This window comes from Pundamilia nyererei, unplaced genomic scaffold, assembly GCF_000239375.1.
Source record: "Pundamilia nyererei isolate P.nyererei 1_Seehausen unplaced genomic scaffold, PunNye1.0 scaffold00057, whole genome shotgun sequence".
Taxonomy (NCBI): Eukaryota; Metazoa; Chordata; class Actinopteri; order Cichliformes; family Cichlidae; genus Pundamilia; species Pundamilia nyererei.
In genome coordinates, this window is record NW_005187458.1 from 1,710,736 (window position 1) to 1,737,453 (window position 26,718).

The 26,718-nt window shown below is 40.1% G+C and overlaps 1 protein-coding gene across 1 annotated transcript; it reads left to right on the top strand.

Moving 5' to 3' along the window:
* Positions 1 to 5,151: 5,151 nt before the first annotated feature.
* LOC102194439 (desmoglein-2-like) lies at positions 5,152 to 21,607 on the top strand. The gene is made up of 15 exons (XM_013911146.1): positions 5,152 to 5,332; positions 8,243 to 8,368; positions 8,624 to 8,782; positions 8,896 to 9,037; positions 9,429 to 9,586; positions 11,288 to 11,422; positions 11,534 to 11,719; positions 12,245 to 12,355; positions 12,389 to 12,645; positions 12,754 to 12,896; positions 13,435 to 13,656; positions 18,125 to 18,367; positions 18,598 to 18,728; positions 18,853 to 19,155; positions 19,353 to 21,607. The coding sequence occupies exons 1-15, from the start codon at positions 5,288 to 5,290 to the stop codon at positions 20,409 to 20,411; spliced, it is 3,420 nt and encodes a 1,139-aa protein (XP_013766600.1). The 5' UTR covers positions 5,152 to 5,287; the 3' UTR covers positions 20,412 to 21,607.
* The last annotated feature ends 5,111 nt before the right edge of the window (positions 21,608 to 26,718 follow it).

Here is a 26,718-nt window from a genome sequence, read left to right on the forward strand (position 1 = left end):
GAAAGGCCCAGAGCATGGCCTTGTCCAGAGCAGCTGCCTGTGGACTCCAGGAATCTTCTCTTGTCCACAGTCCTCCTTACGATGTACACTGGGGGGCTACCAATGAGCTGGGCAGGTGAGGTGAGGTGAGATGGCGGCACAGGAGACTGGAAAGGGTGAGTTTTAACTGAGATACATGAAAAACACTTTGAATGCACATCTTGCATGACAGATTCAGCTGCACAGAGTCAGGGTTGATCAGAGCCTCTATTTTAAAAGGTCTAATAAGGTTAGGTGAGAGTTTGCATGATTCAGTGTGTAAGGGAACATACTTGATAGAGAGCCATACTTTGTGATCAGGTTAATAACGGGGTTCAGGAGTCCAACGATGGTCTGCACATTGTTTATTTCGCTCCTCGGTCTGAGCAGCCCGTGTCACCCTTAGAGTTGCTGACACCAGCTGAGATGGTGCTGAACTGACGAGACAGAGCACTTACTTTCAATAGAAGAAAACAGGGGTGGCTAAGAGCCCCAGGATGATTTGAAGCATGAGTGTCCAGTGGGTGATGAAGTCAAAGAGTTGTGAGAATACTCTGTCCACACTAGCTGAGAGATGCAGGTCTGATAAGACTTGTTGCTGCAAGAAAGCCATTACTAAGACATCAGAATAAGACACAGAGGCTTGCCTGGGCGATGAAACACCGCCATGGACTGGAAGATGTTATTATGGACTGATGGAGCAAAATGTAAAACATGGAGGAGGAAGTGTGATGGTCTGGGCCTGTTTTGCTGGATCCAGGGTCGGTGACTTGTACAGAGTGATAGGCACCCTGAACCAGCTCCATGCAATACCTCTGGCATGTACCAAGCTGGTCAAGGGTTCATCCTACAGGAAGGTAATAACCCAGAACATAAGTCCAAGCTATGCCAGAACTACTTCAGGAAAAAAGAACAAGGTAAGCTTGAAAACAAAGAGTGGCCAGCACAGTCTCCAGACTTAAACCTCATCAAACTATGTTAACATTTTGTTTTTGTGGCCCGCAGTAAAAGTGTTTGCTGCCTGGCTGTGGTGCTCCTTGTTCGTTTGGGTCTCCTGAGTGACCAGAGACCAGAGAGACACTCTGAGCCAGAGAGACTGAAGTCCATGGCACCACGGAAAAAAGTGAAATTGTAACAGGTTGATATAAAATTGTGAAAACTTGGCATCTTTGTCTTCCTTCTCATTATTAACCTAGCAAGGGCGAGTGGGGGATTTCTTTTTTTATTAGAGATTATGTATCGGAATTTCAGGAGCGGGACCACGTCTCCAAACACGCTCCCTCCAGTTGTCATCTATATAGGTTCCCCCAGTTCTGTAAGCTGTTCATTCTCGTTTACGTGCCCCACCCTCCCTCCCTCCTTGTTCTCAGTTCTTTAACTTCTTCATTTCTATTTAGTACATGGGGATCTGCCAGGCCCGGGAGCCGTCGCAGGTGGACGCGATGGAGGAGGCACACTTGCACACAGGAATTTTTTTCATCCCACATACAATTTGTTTACAAAATACCGATACTAGTTTAGGTCTGGTTGAAACACAAACCACTGGGTCAAAGAGCCAGAATCATCACACTTATGCTTCAGCCAGCTACACAAAGGGTTTGCTTTCTTGCCTCTTTTATTAGTTTTTTTTCTGCTTTGCTATATCAGTGTTAGTCCCTATGAGACCATTGATTCTTGCAGCATTAAGTGTTGTGATTTTTTGATTCAAGTGAAGTGCTTTTTGAACTTTTTGAAAGCAACTGACTCACATAGTTATGTTGATATCCCAGTCTCAATAAACATATTCCGCAATGCTTCCGCTTGTTTGTGATGCTCCTACGAACTGACCAGTAGCCATCAGGTTGCTGTTAGAAGCACTGCATTAAAGAAGAAATAAAATAAAATGTAAAAAAAAAAAAGAAAAGAGAAAAGCACTGTGTGTTTTGTTTTTTGTTTTGTTTTCTACAAACAAAAAACAGTCATATTCAAAGTAATCTCAAATTAGACTCTTGCACTTTCTCCCAATGTTTCCTGACATGATGATGCACTTGCCATCTGCTGGCATAATGCAACACAACAAGAAAAAAAAATAGAAACTAGACTTCACATTAACCGTGGACTATTGTTTGACGCACACAAAAACAAAGAACTAAAAAAAAAACTAAGCACGTTTTCTCGATTATTTTAGTTGATTTTAATTCGTTTCGGGAACGCTCAATACAGTTTCAGTTAGTTTTCCTTTTTTCACAAACCCTTGTTTGTATTTATTTGAGTTAACAAAAATGTTTATTTAGTTCTAGTTATTTTGTTGTTTTTCATTAATGATAATAACCTTACTAGTCAAAACTTGAATCCTACAGTGCCACCTTGCCAGGTTGAAGACAGGTTAAAGCTTAAGCCCCCTCCCCAGAACAAACCATACATGCATCAATCATCTAACCTTAATCGATATTTCTATTATCATGACAAAGATATTCTATTTACTACTTCTAATGATTTTATTCAAATATAGAAGTTAGTTCACAATGATAAAAATACCAAACAAAAGACTGTCAAACTCTCCTTTGTTTTTTAAGTACTTGGTAAGCTTTCAGTTCCACCCTAATATAGAAAGACTTGGAATTTGCCACTTCATGTTTGACGCTCTGTACCTCCAATATAGTGGCAACCTGGAGCAGAACAGCCTCCCAACATTCCAGCCAGATGAAGGCTAATGAAGCGTTGAAGCTTTCCATCCAATTGGTTTGGGAAAAATGTTCATTTCTCAATGCATATGTGAGAAATTAACATTTGTTTTTTGTGGTCTATTCATCGAATTTATTTATTAATGTGTAATTACTAAAAAATTCGTACTTTTGTCACGTCCTGCAAGGCAGATTGTGTAGAGAAGAGAGTGTGGACCCAAGAGCAGACACTGAAGACTGACTTACTGAGAGAGAGCTTTATTTACAGTAGGAGGCAACATACAAACAAGAGAAGAGAATGGCCATAACTTAAACTAAGAAAAACCTAAACTAGGAATGCTAACAAAAAGATGCAACCAGAGACAAAGATCTAGGAAAAACCTGAAACCCGGAGGGAACAACAGCAGGACGAACGCAGATGAAACACATCAACTCCGAAAGTTGGTGGATGATATCACTCTCATTGGTTTGATCCAGAATGATGACAGTCCGCATACAGACAGGAGGTGGACCAGATGTTGCACTGGTGCAAGCAGAACTACATAGAGCTGAACCAGTTCAAGACTGTGGAGATGAAGGTGGACGTTTGGATGACCAAATGATTCCTGCAGCTAGTGAGTCAGTGATGTAGCTCTCTATTGCCTCTCTCTCAGGCTTTAGAAAGTCTATACAGCCGACTGGTGGGCAATAGAGCACCAGGAAATAAGTTAATACTGCAGTCATTGGGACGGTGAGGCAGAGGAGAAAGATTCAGTAATGGAAATACTGGGCATAGTGGACTGCAGACAGGTTTTGTAACACCAGGTACTGCAACCAGAAACGCAATTCTTAGCCCAATCGATTTGCAGATTATGATGGCTAAGCCAGGGACAGCCGAGAACCAATGGAGTACCAGGGGCATGGAACAAAAACAGGTTGACCTCCTCTGCATGATTGAAGGACACAGGCTCGGAGCAAGAGTCTCAGAGCCTTTGATCAGCACAGCGCACGAGTGAGTGTGGGTCATATACAGTAATTTTTCTTGGCAGGTAAGACCAGGCAGGGAAACATCTTGAGTGGTGAACCCTAGTATCCCCACAGTTACTGACAGGCAGACTCTTTTGGCTGCGACGGGCAAGTATCAATTTAGTGTCCTCTTTTCCCACAACAGAAACACTCACCCGCCAGCAGTCTTCTCCCCCGGTTGGAATGGGATAGCGTAGCTGGTCCGAGCTGCATCGCCTGCTCCTCCCCGTCAGTTTTGAGTACCACCTGAGCCCATTTTAGCGCTTGTCCCATCAGCAGCTCCACCATGAATGAAACCTTGGCACTGTCTGAGGAAAAGATGCGATTCTGCTGCCTAAAAACAAGCGCACGTTGGGTGAGAAATCCCCCACTTTTCTCCAACTCTACCGAAAACTTATCTGGTGTCTGCAGTTGCTGCTACCACGGAACAGGGGGAGGAGAGGGAGGAAGAGGACAGGAGGCAGCAACATGTAGCGTTGATGGTGGAGGTGAAAAAATTCCAACATTGGAGCACTGGGTCTGAAACACACCTTAAAACTCTAAACATTTTCTCATGGAGATGCAGTTGGTCTGCTTGCAACAATAAAACACCTTGAGCTGTGTTATTGCTGTGGACTGTCCGCTAGGTCCATTCCAGGCTGGGTCGTTATATCAGGGTGCATGGCAAGAACGGGGCCCAAATGCAGGAATTTCTGATCCAAGACAATACATTTATTTACAGTGAGAATGTGAACAATAGTGAAACACTTTCAAAGAATTGGCTACAACCTTGGATAATTACAAACGCTCCACTCCCACCATGACACACTCCTCTCTAGGTTCCTAACAACACAAGATGTACTGTAGAGGTTAGTTTAGTGTACTCAGTCACAACACGTAAAGATAATTTCCACTCAACAATCCAGCATCAACAGAAGGTCGGCCACACAATTAAATAGTTGCCACTAACGAGGGTACTCAGTGGCAGCTGGTGAGTGTTGATGGAAGACGGGTGTGGCTGGCTTCAGCGTGGGAAATACCTTTTGGCCTGATGATGCCCATAAACTGGCACGCATGAATGAACACACACACGCACACACGCACACACATAAAGGAGGAAACAGGGGCCCGGGAGGGGAGCCAACAAAAAACACAAACACAAACAAGAAAAGGAAGGGAAGTGTTATCCATCCGCCTGGTGAGGTTAGTGCAGGAGTAAATAATTTCACTATAACCGAATGGTGCGCTTTATATTTAAATAATTTCACATGTTTAAATTATCTTTAAAATTGTAAGGTATCCTGTGTTGCTATGCGTTTTTTATGTTTATGAGCTTATAAGAACAATTGGGTGTAGCTTACTTTGCACTTGGCAGGTTACACGCATGCGCTCAGTGAATGCCACACCTGCACGAAACAGCCAGGGTGTTGCCTTTGTTGAGTGCGTGTAACGCCCACTTGCCTTTTGTATCGCAGTAAAAGTTGTTGGCGTTGGCGTGATGTTTTTCTTTTCCAAGTCTTAAGTAGATGCCAGTGAAATTGATAGTCGTTTGAGAGCTTTTATCCAGACAGTAAGAAACTCTCCATGCCGCTGGGAGACTCCCCTGAGACGTTTCTTCAGTCATGATTCGGATTTGTTGGCCCGTGTTTGTGTTGCTACTTTTTGTGGTGAGTCCAGAAAGACTTTTGTGTCGATTAGAAAAGACTTTCATATGGAAAGTAGTTTTTTTTCTATGAAACAAGCTTAATTCATAATGTGATTCTTTTGTTGCTTTTATTATTTAGGTTTTTCGTCTTTTTAAAACAGAAATCAATCAAAATGTATAATAGATTAAAGACAACAAATTATAGTCAAGCATTTTTAAATCTAATCACAATTATGAATAGTAAAATTAGCATGATCGTGATTTCAGTAGGCAATATGAAGCAAAACCGGTGCTAAAAAGTGATCGTCTGCTAAAACGTGATGTCGTGTCAAGGTAGTTATCCTGGAGATAATTTGTAATAAATAAAATCAAATATGTGTTATAAATAATATCAAGCTGAACCTGCCGCAATTTCCTCCCCCTGTCCAAATCATTGACAAACCTGGTTTGAGAATCTGGTATATTGAGCGTTAGTTTAGAAAAGTCGACTTCCCGCAGACGTGATTATGCGCTTATCAGGCAAAACGTCCTCAGTTTGCTGAAATAATCCCCTCCGGCACAACGTGACAACAATAAATGTATAATTTTCTGTCGTGACCCAAACAAATGAACGGCAATGTAATGACATTCATCTTTAACTTTTTTTACTAAAGTAAAATATCAGTTGGAATTGAGGCGGAGTCGACTGGATCCGCTGTCCTTGCCCAGGGCGCGCTCCAGAAGGGGAAACAGATTGTGTCGGGGGCAGCTTCACTGGCAAGACCCCGGTGTTTGCCATAAAATGATTGCTCACATTTAAACTGTTATAAATGACTTGCTTGATCTATAATCTGTCAAAAAATAGATCAAACACATCTCTCCTAAAATATATCAAGTAATTTTGAGGTAGAGGGAGCATCCCTATCAGAAGCTCTAATCAATTTTTGGAAAGTGACTGTTACTTATCCTGTTATTTATCCCGGCAAAAAGTGCCATTGACATTAAAAATTTATTTTTCGGGAGAGAGCTGGCTAGCAGAAGTTGTAACACATAGAGCAGAACTGTGATGTGATAGGTTACCAAGGAGGACTGGATTGATTATAATATGGTTAAAATGATGCAGTCATAAAGATACTTCAAAAATGAATAGTTCTTCTATTTTATATCTAACCCAGGGGTCTCAAACTCGCGGCCCAGGGACCACTTACGACCGTGTCACCCCTACTGTATATTGCTGTGAACAAATATAATGCGATTTGACCCTTTAGGTGTTTTTTCTTTGGGAGGATTTGTTTGTTGCTGAGTGCAATGTTAAAATAAGTTCTGTAAAAAGCAAAAAGTATATATTTTATATGAAGGCAATATGAGCAGAGAGTACAAACATCTTGAAGGACCGGGTGTGTTAGTTCAGTAACAGTTATTTGTAAAGAAAACAATTCTCACTAACAGTCAAAACCTAATGTGTACTCTTATGTCTGCATTTGTATTTTGTTAAATACGAACAAAATCATAGCAGAAGTGCTGGACCGTGTCTAGGCAGAAAGAGAGTATCAGTTTGTGTATTTGGTAATTCACTGAAAGGCTTCAGTTAAGAGTGAGGGGGAAAAAAGATTTGCACTCATGTTTGCAGTTTTCTCTTGTTATACAATATTTAAAGTTTAAAAAAACAAAACACTGCATTTTTAGACATATTTGTGGGTGTATTCTTGGGGGTTTTTCATACTATTTGAACACGTAAGCAACCCTCCAATGAGAAGACTGCGCAAGCAGTGGCCTACAGCTCATTAAGTTTGAGACCCCTGAATCTAACCCATTCATAAATCCTGTTCACTAAGGTCTATTTAACAGTATAAGTAAGCATTGTAGACTACAAAACACACACAGAAAACTCTGAAATCACTTTTTTTTTCAGTCGCTTTTTGGCACAACACTGAAATACACTCTAGTTCAGCCTCTGCATTAACTAGGCCAGCTTGGACACGCCTGAGCTTTTTTTCCCCCTTTGTACTATTTTACCTTTTTACCGAACTAAAGTTGTTTGGTGTTGCTTGAATCAAGATGTAATTCGGATGGAATAGCTATTGGCATTCAGACCGCAAACTCAAAAGTAAAAAACTCTCAGGAAAAATTCTGTTGTTCATAACTGAATGTTATTATTATCTATAACTGTTGATTCTTCACTTTACATTCTGAAAAACCATTAGGTCACTATAATAAATACATTTGGTTTCATAGTTATAAAAGTGTGGGAAATAAGGTTCTGACCTCAGAGAGATTTCTTCAAGTGAATAGAGAGTTGTTTTTAAGTGCTCTGAATGAGTTATTTGATGGCAGTAAAAGTATACAACCACTCCTTACTTTTCTTCTCATTATTACCTTACATGCTTCAACTGAACCTTTCCAGTAGTGGCAAGAGGTGTGTCAGCTTTTGTGTTTACTGGGAAAGCTAGCAGCTTTATAGCCCCTGCAAGGTGTGTGTTTTTACATGCACAGTTTAATAGCATCTTGATTTATGATTAGTTCACAATGTATCCTGCAGAGTTTGTTGGCTGGCTGAGACGCCACACATGCATGCATACACACACACATATTTACATACATACATACATGTATACGTGTGTGTGTGGCGAGCATGTATGTGTGACAACTCAGCCAAAGCAAGAATTTTTGAAAGTAAAGACCTGAAACTTTCCTGCTGTGAGTGAATTATTCGCCAAGTCATATTTTACCTGCTAAAGACAAGAAGATTGATAAACAATTGCAGACTGTTGCTTTTAAGGTTTTTCAAACTGATATATAACAAAAACCTGATCTTTAAGCATCTCTCTAGGTTTTAAATTACAGACAGTAATTCCAAGAAATGCTTGACAAGGATTAAAAATGGGTGTTCTTGTTTTCTTTAAATGGCTGGTGATTTCTCCAAACATGTTTAAGCGTATGTGTTGTATTTCAGGTCCAGGCTGTTGTGACGAAAGCCAAATCTGGAGACAGTCTAATAAGAAGAAAAAGAGCCTGGCTTCCCCCACCACTGAAATTGGAGGAAAATGTGGACCACACACAAAAGACTTCTGTTGCCAGGGTGAGTCATTGATTTAGTTTTTTATTCCTTTTTATTTTGATGATCTTTTAATTTTTTATTTTAATTAAATTGATAAAAATAATTTTTATTAGGGTTAGAAAATCATGATATACAATATATTAAGGTTTTTAGCATTAACATACTAAGATATGAGGAATCTATAAGGAATCTGTGTTGTCTTTGTTGTTGTTATTGTCCTATGATTATGACATATTTGTGAATTATGCTATGCTTAGCTTTTCATCTCATTTTCAGATTCATTCAGATTTAGATGATGGTAAAGGAAATCTCAAATACTTCCTGAATGGCCGTGGCGCAAACCAAGATCCCTTCCATGTGTTTGTAGTTCACGAAAGAACTGGATTTATTCGTGTGACCCAATTACTTGACAGAGAGTTCATCAGTATGTACAATGTGAGTGAGACAAAACGGTTATTTTCCATCATGACTTCAGTGCATTCCGTATCAACAGTTCACATAAATATTTGTAACGTCTTAATTAAACCTAACGAGGTTTCCAATTTTAGCTTTCTGGTGTTGCTAGGTACAATGATGGCACTCTGGCAGAGGAAAACATCGACGTACGATTCAAGGTTACTGATCAGAATGACAATGCACCAGTGTTTGAAGATGTCTATACTGGGCGTGTGGATGAGCTTACACCGAGAGGTTAGTGCTTCGTTTTTATGAAAATTCCTCACTAATCACTATCCGGCATGTGATGACTCCATATTCCCATATGACTAATATTCAATTAATAAATGAAAACAAAGTTTTTGTTTTTGTTACATTGCTTACAGGTTGAACTTACTTAAATGTAATGTTATACTCAAACTAAACAATGTATTATGGAACAGGGTGTTTTTTTTAATGTACATCAGCTGTGAGATGGGTTGTGTTGAAGGTATTAGGCGATACTAGAACTCTTGATGTTGTCTGTGTAGATTCTCCATCATCCAGGTCGTAGTAGTCTCAACTTTTGAAGATGCCACAGAGAGGTTTTGTTTGTTTGTTTTTGTTTTTTGAAAAATTAAAATGTCATTCCTTGATATGCTTACAGGGACTTTTGTTATGAAAGTCGCGGCAACGGATGCCGATGAACCAGACAATCCCAATTCCCAGGTTTTTCATACCATCATAGACCAGACACCACCTCATGACATGTTTTACATGAACAGTGACGGGTCCATCTTCATCAAAAACAAATTAGACAGAGAGGTATGAACTAAACCCCACACCAGTTTCAGAGCTATGTAGTTAATTTTTTATTTGAATTTTGATATTTAATGATAATAAGAATCATAATCATAATATGATTATTAATAATACAATCAGATGTTAGAATAATTATTCTAGCATCTGAATTTTAAAGTCCAAGTTCAGTAAATACATAATGTTTATTAGAGTAATGAGCAGTGATGTTAATCAACTGATATTCCTATTATTTGCCAAAAATAATTATCATCTTGGTTATTAACCATTTTATTGCAGCTCAGGTAATTTGTTTTTTGTTGTTGTTGTTAAATTCCACACTCTTGAATTCTGTTTTTATACATATGCCTTACCCTAATCTCAACAAACAACTTGGTTATCTATATATTCAGTAAACTGCTTAGAACAGCATTTTTACAGAACACCTGACCGTGAGTACGGAGAAAATATGAGAAAGTTTGCAAACATTAAACCTTTTAAACAGTTAAAACATGATATGTAATATATTTTGGTGCTTAATGAAAACTCTGGATTTCAAAGTGTGTGTGTGTCTGTGTGTGTGTTATTTTTATTTTACCCTAAAAAAAAGTTCAAAAGGACAAAGTTCAAAATATAATTTATGGGCCCTTCAAAGATGTCTACTAAATATAAATTCTACTGGAAAAAACCGTATCTAACCAAACAAAGTATATCCACCTTAACTCACAAGCTACGTCCACACTAATGCATTTTCGTTTGAAAACGCATCGTTTTCTCTCCATTTTGGCCTCCCGTCCACACTGAGATGGCGTTTTCAAAACGCTCTCAAAACTCAAAACGCTCTCAGTATGTACATGCTCCAGATAGCTTTTCTTCAAATTCTTTAATTCTCACTCACTTTTGCAACTTTGTACTTTTGTGTTACTCGCAGCAACAACTCCACCTCATTGTTAGTCCATTTAAAAAAACTCTGTGCTTTTCCTCAACATTTTGCCGCGACGTTTCAAAGAGATGGAAAGTAAATAAACGGCAGACAGAAATGAGGCAGGCCGAATCTTCTTGCTTTTCACGCATGCGCAATACTGGAACATAAGCGCTTTCAGCCGTTTCAATGTGGACGCACAACTCTGTGAATACGACTGAAAACGCTAGTGTGGATGTGGAGCGTTTTCAGACAAAAATGCCATTTTTAAATCTATCCGGGCTAGTGTGGACGTAGCACAAACTGACCTAACCACAAAGACACTGCAGGGTTACCTTTATAGTGGTTTGGCCATAATATTTACATACAATAGGGGAAACAGAACAAACACCAATAACTTAAACTGACTTATACTTGTAAATGGGAAGTTTTAGAACAAAGTGACTAATGAAACTTCAATCTGATCTGTGTGGAAGCTGGGGGGAAAAATCATGAAACTTTGGTCTCTTTGTGACCAGAACAAAGAGACTTGGAGTTAGAGAAACAGTCTTTTTAGTACGAGCTCCTATGGTCCTTCTCTAATCCTGCACTGGAGAACATGAGGCAAAGGCAAATTCATGGACTATACTAGTCACCAAATTTATATCAGTGGACAGTTTTTGTTTTTTTCCCTTTGATCACTGAAAGTGTTCCTGGTTAGCTATTTTGCCTACCTACCTAATGGATAGCTAACCAGAAATATTGCTACAGTAAAGTGTGATGCAGTCTCTCTAAGAAATTAGTAACTTATTGGTCTGTGATTTCAGAAATGTGATCAGTATATCCTGACAGTAAAAGGTCAGGACCGAAATGGTAAACCAGAGGGGAACACTGGAACTGCCACTGTTACAATAGCTGTTGGTGATGTGAATGACAACCTACCAACTCTGGAAAAAGAGCAGGTAGTTTTCTTTCTTGCTCTCTTTTAAATCAACTGTGTAGTTATTTACAAATATATGCAACATATTGCTGAAATAACCCCTATGATTTTTTTTTATATTCTCCACCTATAGTATGAAGGTAGCATTGAGGAGAACACAGAAGGTGTGGAGGTGATGAGAATCAAAGCACAGGACCTGGACCTGCAAGGCACTGACAACTGGGAAGCTGTATTTGATATTGTCAAGGGCAACGAGGCTGGGTATTTTAGCATTAAAACAGATCCCAACACCAACGAGGGAATCCTAATGCTTGATAAGGTACTGCAGTTTGAAATGAAACATGTTGTTGTTGTTATTATTATTATTATTATTATTATTATTATTAATCCTAGTCTTTAATACAGCATAAAAACAATGCAAATAGAAATCTTGATATCTCAGAGCATATGCATTTTAAACACCAAATCTGGTGGAATAGTCCAGTGTCCGTTTGATCAAATTGTCCGGCAAACTGTACTGTCCAGAAAAACAAATACATGTTTTATATTGTGAAATAGTTAAATTTTTTCGGTTAGTTAAGTAGTGCATGCCCATGAGATCATCATCTCTTATCTGACTGTTTTTGGGTCTGCCTAAAATTTTGTCCATATAATTATGAATAGAATTTCTGTATATCTTTGACATTTTCTTTAACCTCATGTACTAATTGGCAGTAAGTTTGTGAATAATTAATGATTAATTGTTTTCATTTAACTCAGGAAGACCATTAATAAATGCAAACATCTGTCATTATTATGAGGAATTGTAACAGATAATCTTTGTTTCTGTCTGTCATCTGTGTAGGCTGTGGACTATGAAGATGTAAAAGACATTGAACTTGGACTATCTGTGAGGAACAAGGCTCAGCCATATGGATCTGGGACAAGTGCTGGAATAACTATTGGAGGAGGGGGGGGAGGAGCAGGGGGAGGAGGAGGAGGAGGAGGGGGAGGAGCAGGGGGAGGAGCAGGGGGTGGAGGAGGAGCAGGGGGTGCAACTGGAGCTGCTGGGATTTCTGGTGGGACACCCTTTAAAACCTATCCTATCAAAATCAATGTGAAGAACCAGCCTGAAGGGGCAAAGTTTGATCCCAAAGTTAAAGCCATTCATGTCTCAGAGGGAAGCACCTCCTTCAACATTAAAGATGTTATTGCCAGCTACCCTGCAATAGATGGAGACACTAGGAAACCCGCTCAAAATGTCAGGTCAGTGCATATACAAATAAGTGCACATTAAAGCCACTAAAACTAAACTACAGTGTCAATTTCACCTTTCATTCACCGTAATAACAATATAGCTTACTTCTGCTGTAGGTATATTAAGGGATTCGACCCTAACAACTGGCTAACTATTGACCCAGTCACAGCTGAGATCAAACTGAACAAGATGCCTGACAGGGAATCTCCACACTTGGTCAATGGGACATATTTTGCCAAGATACTCTGCGTTTCAGAAGGTATGCTGCTTTACTGTATAAATGCCGACACTTCAAAAATTATTTACGTAAGGGGAGTACCCTTGAAAAGTAGCTTTGGAATTGCAACCCCTGGGAATTTCTCACTTATTAGTCAAGCCAACTTCCTTTACTGTGAAATTAAAAAACATAAATGTAACACAACCGGTGATAGTTTTTACTAAACATAATATTGTAAACAAATTGCCTGATATTTTGTAGACAAAAAAATTATTATTTGCTGTCAGGGTATTGATGCATGATTAAAAACCTAATGCAACATAACTACAAGTGCATCACATTGCTGGCTAAATACATCTGTACGGTCTGTATAATGCCGACTTGTCATGAATAAAAACAAAATGGCTATTCAGGAGTAAGATTCATGTAAATAAACAAAATCAATATTAGTTTTACTTTTTGTCCAAACATAGTAACAGTAAAGCAAATAGTTCTTGAACTTATCTCTGACAAAATGGACATAATCAAAGGAAAAACATTAAATTCTTGCTTTTTATTTCTTTTTTTTTAAATTTACCAGACACACCTGATAAAACAGCCACTGGCACCATAGCCATCCAAGTGGAGGATTTTAATGACCACTGCCCCATCTTGACAAGTAACATGGAGACTATGTGCACAACAGTGGATGCTGTTATAGTGAACGCTAATGATGAGGATGCATTTCCCAATGGACCTCCTTTTGTGTTTGAGATCCTCCCAGAAGGCACTAAGGGAAAATGGCAAGTGGAGCATCTTAATGGTGAGTAGAAAACATCACCACAATATCATGAGTGTGGTACATTCAGAGACTGAACCACCGACTGGCCAAAGATGAGTGTGTACTTGCTCTCTTCTCTGTGTTAACTTCTTCTTGTCCAAATTTATCTGACTTTTTACAGTTAAGAAATAGACTCCAAGGAAACGATGGCTCAAATGTGATTGGTCACTTTCAAAACAGTACCACAACAAACCTATGTGACGAACTGTTTTCAAAAAAAAATTGAAATAAACAAAATGAACTTTAATCGCAGATACGGTGCTTTATTTAAGTGATTTAGCAAGGGAAAAGCAAATGGCTCAATCAGTTAATAATAATCACATAATTAAATCAATTTAAATTTTAGAAAAAAGTAAAAATCTTAAATAATCAAATCTAAATTGTTGCTGTATATCTATTGGTTTTATTGAAGTTTTAGTGGAAGAAAGAGAAGACGCTCTGGCTATAGAGGATCTTCTGCTCGCTATGACAAAACTACAAAGAAATAACGGCTAATGGTTACCTGCAAAGAGTTTTATACATCCTCTTCCCTCCACCTTTCCATCTTCACATGGCCAATATTTGCATCCAGTCACTTGATGTGACATCCAAGCATCGTCTCACCTTCTCCCTGTGACCTCTCACATAAAAGTTTTGACCACTTTCTAGCAAAAGCTACTTTATTACAGTTATCACATTAGTTCACTATATTTAACTTCAATTTGCATGATTCCTTTTTACTTCTGTATATGTATATACATATATACACAGTCCAGATCAAAAGTTTAAGACCACTTGAAAAATGGCAAAAAATCATATTTTGCATGGTTGGATCTTAACAAGGTAAAATGTAGAGCTTTCAACATGCTACAAGGAGAAATGGGAGTGAGACAAAACATTTTTTTGAGCATGCAATTTATTGAAAACAACACTTAAACTGAAATAGGCTGATCAAAAGTTTAGGACCACATATCTTTAAAAGGCCAAATCTGTGCAGAAATGCGGATTCATTGTCTTTTTCTGTCAGGTGGTCACACTGTCATGACCTTCTGACGTCAAAGGCAAAAAAAACTTTTCCCAATTTGAACGTGGTTGGGTTGTTGAACTGCACAAGTATGGTCTCTCGCAGCACACCATCACTGCTGAGGTGGGGCACAATAAGACAGTCATTTGGAATTTCTTAAATGATCCTAAGGATTGTGGAACAAAAAAGTCAAGTGGAAGACCCCAACGATACTGACATGACAAGCAGATGCCACCTGAGATGTTCTCTACGCGCCACAGTGGAGGGGACGTCATAATGGTCTCGGGTGCTTTTTCCTTTGGTGGAACAATGGCGCTTCAGGAGGTGCAGGGGCGTCAAACGGCTGCTGGCTATGTCCAGATGTTGCAGAGACCATCACTCATGATTGAGAGCCCTCGTCTGTGTGTTAACGACTATGTTTTTCAACAGGACAATGCTGCAGTACGCAATGCCCGCAGGACAAGGAACTTCTTCAAGGAGAATAACATCACTCTTTTGGACCATCCTGCATGTTCCCCTAATCTAAATCCAATTACAAATTTGGGGGATGGATGGCAAAGGATTTTTTTTAAAAATGGACAACAGCTCCAAACAGTAGATGCCCTTTGTGCAGCCGTCTTCACCACTTGGAGAAATCTTCCCACTTACCTTCTGAAAATGTTTGCCCCAACTAATTTTTGAAGTGATCAACAATACGGATCAACAACGGTGGAGCTACTTTGAGTTCATGTTTGGAACTTTGATTGACTCCTCGCTGACAAGACTGGCTACAGATACCGACTACAGAATGAAGCAATTGTCAGCGACCTCATTTACATAGATGTAGCTGTTCACCAAGAGCGAATGAGACATTGATTCACTGACCCACATCACCAGGATGTACAACAGCGACATTGGAATGTCGTTCGGACTGGAGAAATATAGTTGGATGATAACAAGGAGAGGGAAGGTAGTCAGAACTGAGGGGATCAAACTACCAGAAGGCAACATTGCAGACATTAAGGACAGCTACAAGCACCTTCAAATCTCACAGGAAAATGGGAACCATGAAGAGGCCACTAAGAAAGCTGCAACCACCAAGTACCTGCAGAGGGTCAGGCAAGTCCTGAGGAGTCAACTGAACAGTAAGAACAAGATCCGGGCCATCAACACCTACGCCCTGCCTGTAATCAGGTACCTTGCTGGGACAATAAGCTGGCCACAGGAGGAGATAGAAGTCACTGACGTCAAGAGCAGGCAGTTCCTGACCATGCACGGAGGGTTTCACCACAAGTCCAGCACCCTGAAACTGTGTGCTATACGGAAGAAAGGAACCTGGGGACTAGTGAGTGTCAGTACAACATTCCATATTGAGACAACATATGTCCACCAGTACATCAGGAAGATGATCATGATCAACCGCGTGATCAGTGAATACCTCAGGCAGCACAAACCCAAGAAGGAGGACTAACCATCATGGAAGGACAGGCCCCTGTACAGTATGTAGCACCGGCAGATAAAGGAAGTGGCTGACATTCAGAAATCCTACCAGTGACTGGACAAAACTGGACTGAAAGACAGCATAGAGGCACTAATCATGGCAGCAGAAGAACAAGCTCTGAGCACAAGATCCATAGAGGCTGGGGTCTATCACACCGGGTAAGACCCGACGTGTAGGATGTGTAAAGGTGCCCCTGAGTCCAGCACATAACAGCAGGGTGCAAGATGCTAGCAGGCAGGGCATACATGGAACACTATAACCAAGTGACTAGCCCTATTTGACAACTGTTAGAATTCCTATTATGGCAAGAACCAATCAGCTAAGAAAAGAGAAATGACAATCCATCATTACTTATGGACTAAAGGTTAGTCAGTCTGGAAAATTGCTAAAACTTTGAATGTATCCCAGTGTATCCCAAGTGCAGTGGCAAAAACCATCAAGCGCTATGAAAAAAAACTGTCTCACATGAGAAAAGGAAGCCCAAGAGTCACCTCTGCTGCTCAGGATAAATTAATCTGAGTCACCAGCCTCAGAAATTCCAAGTTAACAGCACCTCAGACTGGAGCCCAGCTAAATGCCCCATAGAGTTCCAGCAGAGAGTCAGTCTCTACATCAACTATTCAGAGGAGACTGCATGAATCAGGCCTTTATGGTCAAATAGCTGCTAAGAAACCACCACTCAGGAACAGCAACAAGCAGACACACTGAACCAGTATGGAGTTAGTTGGACCATCATTTATTTTTCAAAAGAAAAACGACTCAAAACACACCTCCAGGCTGTATGAGAGCTATTTGACCAAGAAGGAGATTGATGAAGTGCCACACAAGATGGCCACAGTCACCTGACCTGAACCCAGTTAGATGTTTTAGAATGAAAAGGCACAAGGGCCAACAAGTGTCTCTCTGGGGCACACCTTCAGTACTGTTGGAAAACTGTTTCAGGTGACTTCCTCATGAAGTTCATTGAGAGAATGTAAAGTGTGCAAAGTAAAGGGTAGCTATTTTAAAGAATCAAAAATATAAAACATGTTTTGAGTTGTTTCACTCTTTTTTGTTTACTACATGATTCCATATGTGTTCATTCATAGTTTTGATACCTTCAGTGAGAATCTACAATGTAAATAGTCATGAAAGTAAAGACTGCCACCCAGTCCTCCTCCACTACTTCTCCTGAATCCACAGCTTCACCTCTCACATGTTGGAGCTCCAAAAACCCTTCCCTGCCACCACAGCTGTATAAGTACCACACCATGTACTATATAAGGTGCACCTGTGTACCTGGCTACATCATCAGCTACACCCCTACCAACTTTATTAGACATGTTATTAGGCACAGTACAATTGTAGCCTAATATGCTGGCTACTTTGAGATTTGTTTTAGCTAACTAAGCAGCAAACCCCAGATCAAGTACAGTACCTTTTTTGTTAAAGCATATAGTTACGGCTGTATCAGGTGACCCTGAATCCTCCCTTAGTTTTGCTGCATTAGGCTTAGGCTGCTGGGGAATTCCCATGATGCATTGATTTCTTCTTCAGTCACCTTTGTCACTCATTATGTGTTAATAGGCCTCTCTGAATTGACTCATACTTGTTATTAATCTCTTTCTTTCTTTCACAGCATGTCTTTTTTTCTGTCTTCTTACCCTCACCCCAATTAGTCTCAGTAGATGGTCACCGCTCCCTGAGCCTGGTTCCGCTGGAGGTTTCTTCCTGTTAAAAGGGAGTTTTTCCTTCCCACTCATGACAAAGCGCTTGCTCAGAGGGTCATATGATTGTTGCCATTTTCTCTGTTGTATTATTGTAGGATCTATCTTACAATATAAAGCAACTTGAGGCGACTGTTGGATAATTAAAATTGAATTGAATTTTATTAAGGCAGTAGCAACAATCCCACCACAATTTTTACAGAAATTATATAATCTAATTCATGTTCATTTTGTTTCACATATTTTTCTGTTTTCTGACAGACACTGCAGCTATCTTGCGGTCTCGGGAGTCTCTTTGGCCTGGTATTTATGAGGTGGAATTTTTGGTGAAGGATCAGCAGGGGCACATGTGTCAAGATCCACAGAAAGTCAAGGTTGAAGTTTGCACCTGTGAGGATGGAATCATGTGTGGAAAAAAAGGCGCCAAGGGTCAGCCAAGCAAACAAGCGAAGTTGGGACCTGCAGGCATTGGGCTGTTACTCCTGGGCCTATTACTCTTGTTGTGTAAGTGTTAATTCATCCTAATTGCCATAATGTATTGGTTTTAATTTTGGATAATTAAGAGAAGAGGGAAACCACCTTAAAGTTTTTTAAATAAACAGCTGCTGCTGACAGATGTAAGACTGATACATTTATTGTTACTTTATTGTGTATATAAATTATAGCTTCTTCCTTGAAGGATTACTGCACCCTCATACCTTACATTTAAGGTTAATTAAAACTTGGTTTTACAGTGATTCCGTTGTTGCTACTCTTCTGCAAATGTGGAGGTGCTGCAACCTTCCCAGACCTCTTTACTGAGATGCCATTTGATACAAAGTCACATCTCATCAACTACCATACTGAACGTCAGGGAGAGAACACGGTGAGAATTGTATTTTCTTCACTGCACTGAAGAATATTGGCTAATGTGGTGATGCCTACATGAAAGTTGTGTCAAAGTGATTTTTAACTTTGTACTAACATGTACATTTTTGGCGCAATTATAGGACGTGCCACTACTGAACTTGCCAACACAACTGGACGGAGATGTCTTAAATGTAGCCATGGCTCAAAAACCTGTAGCAATGGATGCGTTGGGCAGTTTTGATTTCGCACAATCTGTTGGATCCATTAATAGGCTGAACGGGGCTAACTACCAAGGTAGTTACAGAAAAGAAATTTGGGGCATGAACCAACAGGATCCAAGTGGTTTCTACTCTGAGACTGAGACAAGAGAATCGTTGGGAGGTGTAGGACTTTATGATGGGATGGCTCTGCCAGACCACTTTTTGAGGCAATATTACGATCAGGTAAGAAATCTCATGAGTTGGAAAGGTTCAGTAGCTAATGAAAAGCAAAGCAGAGATTTGAATTAATTATAGGGACGTGTTTTGATTAGCCCTTAAGGCTGAAAACGTATTTAGTTGTTCATAAAAATTCCTTGCACGTACCAAGAGTTGACATGAAAAATACTATCTGAATAATGGTGTCCTTTTTACTTCAACAGAAAGTCACTGATGGAAATGATAACCTTGGCGTGAAAGATGGTTTGTTGGTGTATGATTATGAGGGCCAAGGGTCCTCTGCTGGCTCAGTAGGCTGCTGTAGCCTTTTGGAGTCAGACAATGATCTTCAGTTTCTTGATAACCTTGGACCAAAGTTCAAGACTCTTGCGGAGGTGTGCAGAGGCGAGAAAATTTCTTATGATGACAAACAAGTGCCACCTCCTGTGTCTAATGTCTATAACAATCCTCCAGCCTCAGTTTCAAGTTCAGTGAGTGTACAAAAACTGTCCCCTCCACCCAAACTGGAGCCAACCATGCCCAAAGTGGAGCAGAGTATGGTCGTGAAGACAACCAAGCATTCTGAAATGGCAAAGGAAAGTACAACTGCAGTGAGGGAAGGGATGAATACAATGACAAGAGGGTTGGCAAATCAAGGCCAGATGGTCCTAATACAGCAACAGCAGCCTGTCTACTACACAACCACTCCTGTGTTGCAGCCAATGCATTACGTAGTCCAACCACAGGTTCAGAACACTATGATCCTGGCTGAAGCACCAACCACCAACCTTCAAGGCCTGATACTGGTTAACAACACGCAATCTGGACCTGCCCAAGGAGTATTTGTTCAGGGAAACACTCTCTTGTCCAGTGGACAAGCCCAGGAGCCCACCATGGTGCTGGTGGATAACAGTGGTGCCCAGCGGAGTCATGCAAACTTGATCCAAGCTACAAACTTGTCTGGCTCTCAGACCATGAAGGTTGTAGAGGGTAAGGTCCCTGCAGGGTCAATGAAAGTGCGGAAGGGGAATCAGGCTTCCTATGTTGAGGGAGGTCCTCTACAACCAGGAGACCTTCCTGGATCTCAAAAAATCCTAATGGTCAGAGAGAACTTTGTTCAAGATGCAAATGGTCTGCCAAAGAAGGCTGAGGTCTTTGGCTCTGAAAGAATTCTCTACAAGGACAGCCAATCCACTGGCTCTATGACCAGTAAGTTTGGGTCCTCTACTGTTACAGTATCCGCTGGCCCTGTATCCCACAAAGTACAGGAGAAATTCACTTAACTGAGAAAGGCAAAAGTGCAAACTTTTGGCAAAGATATGTTCCAGGTCTATTCTTATGACTTCACTATGTGCATATGAGGTTACGGGTGGGAGCTGTGCTGCTTAATTTTCTTGTATGCTACATGGAAACATGCAAAAGATCTTTGTAATGGTTTAAATGTTTAATAGTACAGATAGTAAATGAAATGTTCATTGCAAATTGTTTAATACAGTATTCAACACATTACAATAAATACTAGTAAGGTCTTTTCACTTTTCTTTTCACTTTATAAACCACTACTATTTCCTTGTGTCCTGTCTTTTTTCTGGTCTCTTCTCTTTCCCCTCATTATCAACTGGTCTCAGCAAACGACTGCCCCAGTTTGAGCCTGGTTCTCCCAGAAGTTTCTTCCTGTTAAATGGGACGGGATTTTTTTTCCTGTTGTTGAATGCACTTGCTGTAGGGGTCATGACTGCTGGTGTTTCTAGTGTAGGGGCTTTACCTTACAATATCAAGTGCCTTGAGACACTGGTTGTTGTGAATTGGCTCTAAATAAATAAAATTGAATTAATGGCTACAAATATATAACTTTGTTATAACCATTATTTTAACTTGTTTGTTTTCTTTCTAATATGGAAACTTTATGATGCGTGTGTATGTTAACTGGACTATCTGAACGTGAGAGAGTGACTGATGGGACTACTTCCAGCTTAAAGATAGCTGGCTCCTTACTAACACTGTGCAACTAAAGCCTCCAAAGTAGTCCTGCTGTGGTATAGGGAAAATCCTATTTTGCTCTCCTTCATACCAGCTTCAACTGGTTTGGCTTTACCTGTAGCTTTTGTTGTCTTGAGTGGGCTGATTTTGCTCTGTTTGCTAGATGTGGAGGCACAGGGGAATTCATAAGATTTATATTCCTAAGATAGGAAGCAATTAGAAGTAAATGTTGGATAACATGGGGACCCTGTTTTGTGTTGCATGTTCACACACTTTCAACTCAGTAATTCATTGACATTTTTCAGTTGTTTGAATGTTGTATTAGGGTTTCATTCATTTCCTTTTGAATGTATAATTTTTAATGGTTAGAAATTGTAAAAACTCAATCCATTTATTACCATATATTTGAACACTCATGTGGTGGCCTAATATCAATGGTAAAGCATGTATTGGGGAAAAACATTTATGCTTAAGATAATAAAATCTTTGGTATGGAGCACTTAAAGGTCTGCAAGTGTTTTATGTTCACTTTTCTCTGTGTGTCAGTTCCACGTTTTTCTACCATGAACTCAAATTTGGAATATAGTGAGTTCATTTTTGTTATTTAATTATTTAAAATCTATTTTTTTTTTAAATATTGGTAAATTGACTGGTTCATAGCACTTTTCATAACACTCAAAGAATATCATAGAGTGATACTACGCTTTCTTTTGGTAAAATAAATTGAAAAGGCTTCATACAAGCACTGATAAATAAACACAATAATAACAGCTCATTTACACGTATTGCCCAGATGCAATCTTTGTCTACACAGGGAATAAACTCTCAACATCATGTAGACACCAGACTGATAATGCAATGCATCAAGACCTTGAATCCAGCTAGTTTGTTTGTTTTTTCCCCTGTCTTTGTACAAGGACGTTACAAACCAATAGTATGCTGAGGTTCGAGGAGTTGAATCACAAATTTTCCATTACATTTCCATCCTTTCAATCATTTTTTATCACTTTTATAGTATAATATTTGGATGCAAAATATAGGAGTACTGATAAAATTAAGCTTCCAAAAATGCCAGCTCTTTCACACCAGGGATTAAGATTAATTTGTTCATTCATGAGAGACGTGACCAGTTAAGAAAGCCATTTGGTGCTTTATCAAAATCCATCATTTGTGTAGTAGTTATCACAAAGGAGATTACAGCTGGAATTGTAATATTTATTGTGGAAATGAGGATCAGGTTTGTCATGTATCAGGTACCAGAGTCACTATAACTCTAGCTGCCATACAGATTCTGCACAAGTAATTTGTTACTGAATTGGTTGTGAAATTCGATTACTGTAGCCACAAGTTATTTTTGATAAAATCAGGACTAGTGAAGGGTAGTTGAAACTCTCAGCAAAGGAGTGCCTTGAGTGACTGATACACGCTGTTTGTGATGTTTGGTGAGTCATTTCAATGTTTATCATGTGTAAAAATGATTAGAAAAGTCACACCAATAATTTAAGTAAAAACAAAAAACAAAACAAAAACTCTTTAAACAGGTGTGTGTGTTCCATTGCTGATACCCCATTGGTGACAAGGAGTCTCACTCTGCACATAACTTAGTTGGAGCTGGACGTGCTCTTGTTGATGAAGGGCACTTTTTAACCCTTTTACTTTGCATTCCAATGAAGCTGTAGGTGGAAAGCGAAGAGCACATCGCACACCCTTGTTGTTTCAGACTTGACACTAAGACAAAAGTAAACAAATACAGAGACAGAGACCAGAAACAAACAAGGAGACAAAACTGACAAAAATAAAGGAATGCAGGGAGGACACAGAGAGACTAAACATGAGAAGGAGAACTGACAAAATTAAACAAGGAACTAAGAACTAGAAATGATTATCTATAGTCTGATTTCTCAGACTTTTTAGACTTTTTTTTAGTGCTCAGCACAGATAAAAGAATTATTGCACGTGATTTTAACATCCATCTACATACATATAGAGGCGAGCCTCCAAAACCTTATCACATGGTTGATTATGTCTGGTTATGTGTCTGCATACTTATCTTCAGTGTGTGGCTTTTATTCAAACTGTGAAGCACTTTGTATCCCAGTGATCTGAAAAGTGCTATACAAATAAATTTATCATCAATATAAGTATTTTATTTTTTGAAACATGTCAACAATCACCAAGCAATGCTTTTTACCTGCACATGGTATTAGTTCAATGAAATACATTTGTGGTTCATCAAGTAACTTTTCTTTGAGTTTTCCGTAGAGTTTTAATACTTGTGCCTGTATTGTTAGTTTCACAAACCTTACTAGCTTTGGGAAACTTTTGAGAGTAAATTTGGAATCCTGACCTCTTTTCCTCTATGGAGCCGCACTTGTATTTAAGACAGTATTTAAGACCAGCACTGACTACTACTCTTCGCCAGATCGTCTGCTACCCAGCATCAGTTCTCGGCTTACTCATGTTTTGGAGTAGCTTTTGTATTGTTACTATGTCATCTCCAGTCAGTCCCACAGATCCCCCTCACCTGGTCACTAGTCTTCTCTCAAATACCTACATCACATCAGCTCCAGCACAGACTCCATTTTCACTCTCACCTGCCTGCCTCTCTGCCAACTCACCTGGACTTCTGGAATGGGATCACCTCCAACTCACCCGGACCTGCTCAGTCTTGCCTTTCCCTCTTCACACACCTCCACCTGCAAACAAGTAAGCTGCAAGAAAAACTCACTGGAACAATTTCAGCAAAACGTCAGTTTGGCATCGCTGTGACTCTCCTTTCCTCTGTTGCAAAGTTTCTGATCTCCGGCTTGTCATTCTCATTGCCACGTCAGCGCCATGTACTGACTCCTGGAGCCCTGTAACATAATCATGTTCATGATGTCCAAGTTTATAAAATTATCTCTTGACATTTCCCTCAAGTTCATGTAACCCGTGTTTCGTAGCCATAGATCATAGCTCACACTCATGTGTATAGCTTGCTCCTGGTCACATTGTTTTAGTGCTCAGGTTCCACACCGATTGTTGCCTGCACTGTTGTATATAGCTCTTTCACTCATGCTCCTGTAAACGCTCCCTGCACCTTTCACTCATGTTCAATTGTTTAATGTCAAGTTTCACGTCATTGTAAATAAAAATTATTCACATCACTTTCACTCAGCCTGTCGACCACAACGGCCGTGACACAGTATTCACTCCCTGTCAGTTCAGCCTCATAGAAGATCGCCATTGTGAGATAAGACGACAGATAAGATAACTCTTTATTGTCATACCTAATACAATAGCGCAACGAAATTGGAAACTGTCTGCACTAAGCACAACTAAACACTGCACAGTAACGTTAAAGCGGATTTTTTTTAAGTGCAAGAAAGGTATGAGCAAAAAAGAAAGGAATTACTTAATAAAATAAATAAATAAGAAAAAAAAAAAGTCCAGGTAGGCAATCAGGTCAGCTGTTACCATTGCTTAGGGCTATTGCCCTGTTGTAAAAGCTGTCCTTGAGTCTGTTTGTCTGCAACCTCAGCAACCTGAACCTCCTGCCAAACGGTAGCAGTTTAAACACCCGGTGTCCTGGGTGTGTGCAGTCCCGTAGGATGGTGCGTGCCCTCCTGAGACAGCGAGTGCTGTACAGGTCCTTCAGGGAGGGAAGAGGATGTCCAATGATTTTTTAGGCCATATTAATGACCCTCTGAAGTGTCTTTTTGTGTGCCGTGATGCAGCTGGAGAACCACACAGAGATGCAGTCAGCACACTTTCAATGGAGCAACAGTAGAAGACAATCAGCAGCTCTTTCTGCAGGTCCATTTTTCTGAGGATCCTCAGAAAATTGAGGCGCTGTTGGGCCTTCTTTGCAACCGCTGAGTTGTTTGAGCTCCACCGGAGGTCTGTGTCTATGTGCACACCCAGGAACTTGAAGCTGGACACCCTTTCCACGCACTCCCTGTTGATATTCATGGGCTGCAGCTCAGACTTCTTCCTTTTGAAGTCGACTAACAGCTCTTTTGTCTTGGTGGTCTTGAGGTCCAAGTTGTTGTCCGCACACCAATCTGGTAGCCTATGAAGCTCAGCTCTGTATGCTGTCTGGTCTCCCCCAGAGATACAGTGGTATCATCTGCCAACTTAATGACTGCATTGTCTGTGTGGGTACTGACAGAGTCAGTTGTGTACAGAGTGTACAGTAGAGGACTTAGTACACAGATTTGTGGAGAGCCAGTGTTAAGGCTGAGGGCTGAGGAAAGATGAAGACCCACTCGAACTCTTTGTACACGGTCAGAGAGAAAGTATCTGATCCAGCAGCCGGTGGTAGAAGGAAGTCCGATATCCAGCAGTTTTACTATTAGTCTGTCTGGGAGTATTGTACTAAAAGCAGAGGTAAAGTCAACAGAGAGCAGCCTGGCGTAACACCCCTGTTGTTCCTGGTAGGAGATGGTGGAGCGTTGTAGCAATGGCGTCTTCAGTTGATCTGTTAGCTTTGTATGCGAACTGGAGCAGGTCGAGTGCGGATGGCAGGCAGGACATGATGTGGCATCAGACCAGTTTCTCAAAACACTTCAGTATAACAGGTGTGTGAGAGCAACTGGTTGGTAGTCGTTGACAAGTCGTTGGCTGACAAGTCATGATGGAGAATGCTGAAGGTCTGTGGTTTCTATTTAGACATTCATACGCATGCATCTCAACTACCCCAAGCTCATGAAGAACACTGTGGCACCATATGCAGTGTTCAGTTCACAGTTAAAAAAATGTGTTGGGCCTCGTCCCAGAGTGAGGCTATGTGATTCCTTATTGCTTGATGTAGGCACTCCGTTTGTAACTTTTCCTCACCCATTAGTCCTTCTCCATACACCTGTAGCTCCATTTGAAGTTTGGTAGATTTTTTTTTTTTGTGTATCTTCTTGTATCTTCTAGTTGGGGCTCTGCTCATGACAGATCTTAAATTGTGAGAGGACATCGGTCTTTGTTACAGCCTTGGTCTTGATAGTTGTTTGTTCTATATAGCATAAATCACAAAGAAATGAAGAGTCTCTCTTTTGCTTTTTGTAAAATTGTCAACACAATATGTCAAATTGGATTCATGTTAGTGAAAACAGTTCCAGTAAACAACAGTAGTGAGTTTCATATGCAAGAGGGTTAGGGCCACTGGGGAACAAAAGCGGGGACAGCACTATACCCTCCTTTTAACACTACACTGGAGGACAAGAGATGGTTACGGGAGCACTGACAGCAGAAGGGTCTTCTTCAAACTGGAGATGGCCAGAAAGCTGCAGAAGAAATGTGAGCCAACATCAGACCCCTAAACTGTTTTGACCAAACGCCTTAGTGTCCTGTTTAGGACACATAATAAAAAACATTTACTGTCTGGGTGTGGTGCCCTCTGTAAAATTGTCAACAATGTGATGTTTTCATGGATGCAGTAAATAAAAATAGACATACTAGCGCAGAACCAAAAAGAGATATTAAGAATTTGTATTTTGAACTTCTATAAAATATAATAAAAAAATGAAATTAGAGAAAAATTATGCATCTGTGTCCAGTTTTAGCTGCAAATATTTCAGTTTCTTTTATCATTCCCACTTTTACATGATACAGTTGTGAGAACTCTTTGTCCCTCCTTCC

Coding starts and splice junctions, on each gene's coding strand:
- LOC102194439 (XM_013911146.1), top strand. CDS start 5,288: ATGATTCGGATTTGTTGGCCCGTGTTTGTGTTGCTACTTTTTGTG. Junction 5,333..8,242: donor TTGTGTTGCTACTTTTTGTG/GTGAGTCCAGAA, acceptor GTTGTATTTCAG/GTCCAGGCTGTTGTGACGAA. Junction 18,729..18,852: donor AACGTCAGGGAGAGAACACG/GTGAGAATTGTA, acceptor GCGCAATTATAG/GACGTGCCACTACTGAACTT.